At 51.9% G+C, this 5,492-nt stretch overlaps 1 protein-coding gene across 1 annotated transcript; it reads left to right on the plus strand.

Annotated features, from left to right (window-relative positions):
- The first annotated feature begins 1,844 nt into the window (after nt 1–1,844).
- HTR5A (5-hydroxytryptamine receptor 5A) lies at nt 1,845–3,841 on the plus strand. Its single transcript, XM_062567663.1, has 2 exons — nt 1,845–2,582; nt 3,509–3,841. The coding sequence occupies exons 1-2, from the start codon at nt 1,845–1,847 to the stop codon at nt 3,839–3,841; spliced, it is 1,071 nt and encodes a 356-aa protein (XP_062423647.1).
- The last annotated feature ends 1,651 nt before the right edge of the window (nt 3,842–5,492 follow it).

Below are 5,492 nucleotides of genomic sequence, written 5' to 3' on the forward strand. Positions count from 1 at the left end.
ACAGGGAGGCCTCATTCCTATGTTTTAATGAGCCCTAACTGTCCCCCAAACCATGCCTAAGGACTGCCTGTGAGGATGCTACCTGGCAAGGGCCAAAGCAGTGCCAAGGATGGGCTAAACCGGGGGTAAATATGCAACAGAACCTGTGCCCTGGCTCTGTCTCGTTTACTAGCAGAGATAGAGCCAAAAAGTGACAGTATGAGGCCAACTCCCCCCACTGACAAGAATTCCTGAACCTTGTTTTGCATATGCTCCCTTGGGTTTCACTGGGAAGCATAAAGAAGCAGTACTTTCAAACATCTCCTTTAATTAGTCCTTACTAATAGTTACTTTGTTGTTTTTCATTACGAAGTTCAGAGGGATTTAAAAGAAACTCTAGAAAGTTGCCATTTGGTTTTACCCTCCACAGTACCGGGACAGCAGAACGCATCCGCTACTGCCCTGAACAGCTGCTTCATTTGTATGTTCTCCCCAGCTCTTTGCACTACACCAGCGAATGTCCTCATCACCATTTCTTAGTATTTATGCACTTCCTCCCTTTCTCCCACCCGTAGCTGACCTGCATTGCAGACTGAGCATCGTAGGAGCGACTGCTGGCTCCTCGCAGTTGTATGCTCACTCCAGGTGACAGCCAAAAGCTCTCTGGGCATGTTAGCATGGGACCACCTGGAAACTGGGTGCAGGTACAGCCCTGCGGGAATGCTGCTGCAAGGTTTCCAGGCCGGAGCTGGGTTGCATCCTTGCACGGAGCTGGTGCATGTGCAAAGCTGCTCGGTGGGTATATATTTTGCCTTCCACTGTGAGGCCCTGGATCCCATTTGTAATCACAAGTAGCCGGGTAAAAGAAGCAGGTAAAACGCTCAAACGGGAGTTGACAGCCAACAGATTATTTTAAATAAAAGGCCAGCTAGCTGCTAACAAGTTAGGAGATGTAGAAGTGGAAGTTCTCAGAGAAATAACCCCCCTGCCACATCACACGCACGCACAGCAGAGCTAAGACTACTGCTTGCCAGATACATACCCCAGCACACGGGAGCTTTAAAATTCTCCTGGCACCCCGCTAATACGTTTTTACAAGAACCCGGGCGCATTTTTTTTCCTGGCGTTAACTTTTCGCCTTCGCTGAGGAACCCGCCACGACGGGGGTGGGGGGGAAGGAGCCCCGGGGTTGGGCCGACACAAACAAAGCCCGAGCGCCGCTCTCCGCAAGGGCGCCGCGGCCCCGCCGCCGGCGCTGCCTCGCCTGCCCCGGCCGCCGCCCGCCGCCCGCCGCCCGCCGCCCGGCAGCAGCCGCGCACGGACATGACGAAGCAGGAGCCCCGCAGCCCCCCGCCGGCGCCCCGCGGCCCGCGCCGCCCGCGCCGCGAACTCACCTGCCCGCGCCGGCCCCGGCGCCGGCTCCTCCGAAGGGGCGCCCGCTCCGCCGCCGCGGCCGCGGGCAGCGCCGCCCCGCCGCGCCGCGCCGCCGCGCTCCGCCCCGCGCCCGCGGAGCCGGGGCCGGGGCCGGGGCCGGAGCCGGAGCCCGAGCCGGAGCCCGAGCCGGAGTCGGAGCGGGAGCAGGAGCCGGGCGGGGCAGCGGCGCTGCCCGCCGCGCCGCCGGCGGGGCTGCCTCGCCGGGCCGGGGGCTCCGCCGGCCGCTTCCTCGCCGCGATGAAGACCCCGGCGGGCGGCCCTGCGGCGGGAAGCAGGGAGCCGCCGCCGCTCGGGGCGGCTCGGCGGCCTCCGCGCCCGCGCTAGCGCCCTGCCCCGCCACGTCCTCCGCCGTGCGCAGCGCCGAGCACCGCGCCGACCTCGCCCGGCGCCCCCCCGCCACCGAGCCCCGGTGCGCTCCATGCCGCCGCGGCATGGACCGGCCGCTCAACCTCAGCTGCTTCGCGGCCCCAACGCTAGTCACCGGCAACCGGAGTGCGGCCCCCGCGGGCCTGGACGGCGGCCGGGCACACCTCTCTGTGTTCAGCGTGCTCATCCTCACCCTCCTGGCCATGCTGGTGGTGGCCACCTTCCTCTGGAACGGGCTGGTCCTGGCCACCATCCTCCGAGTGCGCACTTTCCACCGGGTGCCCCATAACCTGGTGGCCTCCATGGCTGTCTCCGACGTGATGGTGGCAGCCCTCGTCATGCCCCTGAGCTTGGTGCATGAGTTGTCCGGGAGGCGGTGGCGGCTGGGCCGGTTGCTGTGCCAGGTGTGGATCTCCTTTGATGTGCTGTGTTGTACCGCCAGCATCTGGAATGTCACAGCCATCGCCCTGGACCGCTACTGGTCCATCACCCGCCACCTGGAGTACACACTCCGCACACGGCGCCGCATCTCCAACATCATGATTGCCCTCACCTGGGCGCTTTCTGCCTTCATTTCCTTGGCCCCACTGCTCTTCGGCTGGGGAGAGACTTACTCGGAGGACAGTGAGGAATGCCAAGTCAGTCAAGAGCCATCTTACACCATCTTCTCCACCTTTGGCGCCTTCTACCTGCCCCTGTGTGTGGTGCTCTTTGTGTACTGGAAGATCTACAAGGCAGCCAAGTTTCGCATTGGATCTCGGAAGAGCAACTCCATCACTCCCATTACACCAGAAGGCTTAGAGGTAGGTTATCATGGTTGGGTTTTGTTCTAGAGAACTGCTTGTGGCAAATGAACTCACAACTGCCAAGACCCCTCTGTGACGGGAAAACCTAAAGTGTGCAAATGAACAGCAATGCAAAGCCATGCGAATCCTGAAGGCTTCCAGGGAAAAGTTGATTGCAAAGCTTGCAAGCCAGTCTTGTGAGTTCTTCTGAGAACCCGTTGGCAACTTGTGTGCATGCAAGATGTAGTTAATGCAACTTTGGGCCAGATTGAGCATCTCGGCTCCACGTGGGCGTGCAGTGACTCACAGAAGTCACCCCATGGAACGCTGAATCAGTGCTCACTAATGTGAGTAAAGGGTCACCATTTCTCCCTCGACAAGGTGTGTGGGGGTGAGGATGGATGGGGTCCTGCCTAAACTGTGGAAGATACCTAGAGAGCAGCTGTGTTTTGGGGGAGGTTGTGTTTGCCCACACAAAAGACACATGCAAAATGTCCTTGTAAATCCTTCCTAATCATGGCTAGATGGAGTCAACTTATCCCTGAGTATGATGCTTGTGCACTGTAAGGATTTCTTGGGTTTTTAGTACTCTTTTTTCTCTTGTCATATTAAGGATTCTTAATGTCACCATGTTCAGAGAAAGCAAGGACACTTTTGTGCATGGCATATGGATGTGTGTCTGTTCTACTGAGCTGACTGTAAATCATAAATACTCTTATTGTGGTCAGTTCTATGTGCACAGATTTCACTACTGTCCTTAGCTTCTAGCTTCACTCAAAAGTAGTTCTGTTGCCAGGAAGTAGAGCGTACAAGCAATCTCCCTTCAATTAGAGTGTAATGTAGATGGCCCACATTTCCCCACAAACTCTGACTATTACTTGCATAATTTGGTTGTATACCTGCTCTGTGGGATGAAATGACTGAGTTGTGTCTGTGTTTGGTAGGTAAAGGAAGCTGCCCAGCAGCCACAGATGGTCTTCAATGTCCGTCATGCTACTGTTACATTCCAGACAGATGGAGACACATGGAGAGAGCAGAAGGAAAAGAAAGCTGCCCTCATGGTGGGCATCCTCATTGGGGTCTTTGTGCTCTGCTGGATCCCCTTCTTCATCACAGAGCTCATCAACCCACTCTGCTCATGCGACATTCCACCCATTTGGAAGAGTATTTTTCTATGGCTAGGATATTCAAATTCCTTTTTTAATCCACTGATCTACACTGCTTTCAACAAAAACTACAACAACGCCTTCAGGAACCTGTTCTTTAGGCAGCACTGAAGAGGAAAAAGAAGCTTTCTCGCTTCGCCGGGAACCTGATTTCTGTGCTTAATGAATCCTACCAAACTCTTGAGGGAGTTCAAAACCACAGATGATGCTAAAGCTTTATATCCATGGGTCATATCAAAGACCCAGCAATGGTCCCAGTTCCTATGCAGACTCTCTGTCCCAGCTTCTAAGTTGGTTGCTAATTTTCTTGCAAACAGCATGCAAGGGTTTCTCTGGCCAGCAACAAAGCATTCTTCTTCTAGTCCCTGACTGTTTTCCTCCTACCCTCATAGTGACATTCTTGGGACATTTGGTGGCAGTAATGATGCAGAGGAGTCTTGTGGAAAAGAGTCACAGCTGAAACTCTGTTTTGGCCCACTGCTGCCTGGTCTTTCAGAATATTTATCAGCCTTCTCCCACATGCAAAGCTGGGACCCTTTGATGTCAAGAGGTTTTGTGATTGTATACAAAACTAAATATTTTATGGTTTGGTTGAAAAGACTGTTTTGTCTTGTCTTTCACAGGTAGAGATTATCAAGTGTTTGCATTTGGGGCATAGAACCCTCAGTAAGAATTAAAAACAGACTCCAGATGCAAAAGCCTTTTCTCATATCCTTTATCAACAATGGATTGTGCTATTTGCTGTTGCTTTCCACGTAGCAGGTTTTTTAAAAATATATTTATTGTGGAAGCTTAATGCATGGGACACAATAGAATGCGCAAGAATGCATGGGAAATCCACCACCCTGCCTGCTAAGTGCTAGCATCTGCCTCAGACCTTTACTTTCTGAGTTCAGAAATATTCAGGTGTTCCTTGGCTGTAAATGTCAAACTTTGCATCTGTGTTTCACAGGAGAAATCATTCTAAATCATGGATGAATTCTGAGGAGTTGTGGGGCTGATTTCTTGTAGCTGCTGGAAGATGCAAGGCGTGTATTTCAGACTGTGTATCAATGAGGAGCTGGTTTTGACTATTTATGAATGTGAACCAGATCTTACTAAAGTCAAGAGAGAGATCTCATTTAGTTTCAGTGAGCACTGGTTGGCAGGCAAAGTGCAGTTAGTGACCAACAAAGTTTGATACTGGAAGCGTAACAATTCCATAAAAATAATGTGCTGTAAAGACCAGACTTAGTTCTTCCTTGCCCTTCCCTTCTCTCTTCTCCCTCCCATAAGCTCCAGTCCTGCCTGCTGGTTATTGCTAGCTGCCTCTTCATCTTTCCACATTACAAATGTAATTATAGTAGTTGACATTTCACTCCAGAATTAGAATTACGCACCTTATACTGCATCACATGCAGAATGACAGCCTTCAAAAAAAATAAATACATTAGTTTTAACTATCATTTTTTTAAGGGGCAGCTCTGAAATCAGACTGGAACTGAAACAGTGGAGAAAAAGATGGGAATCAGAATGGCATAGTTTCATGTCAGGTATCTCAAGAAGCAGAGATACAAGGGAAAAACATCTATAAATCACTAGAAAGGTCCCTAGTGGTGGATATGATTAGTTCTTATTCTTACTGGATCATGAGACATCAAATGTTAAAGTTGTCAGAGGTCCTTTAAACCAGTCAAAAATCCTGATGTGGTTGGTAGAAAAGGCCTTTTTCTTCTCTTATCTTGGGACAGGTAAAAATGTTTATATCTCGATGTGCTATCAA

This window comes from Rhea pennata, chromosome 2 (genome assembly GCF_028389875.1).
Source record: "Rhea pennata isolate bPtePen1 chromosome 2, bPtePen1.pri, whole genome shotgun sequence".
Classification (NCBI taxonomy): domain Eukaryota; kingdom Metazoa; phylum Chordata; class Aves; order Rheiformes; family Rheidae; genus Rhea; species Rhea pennata.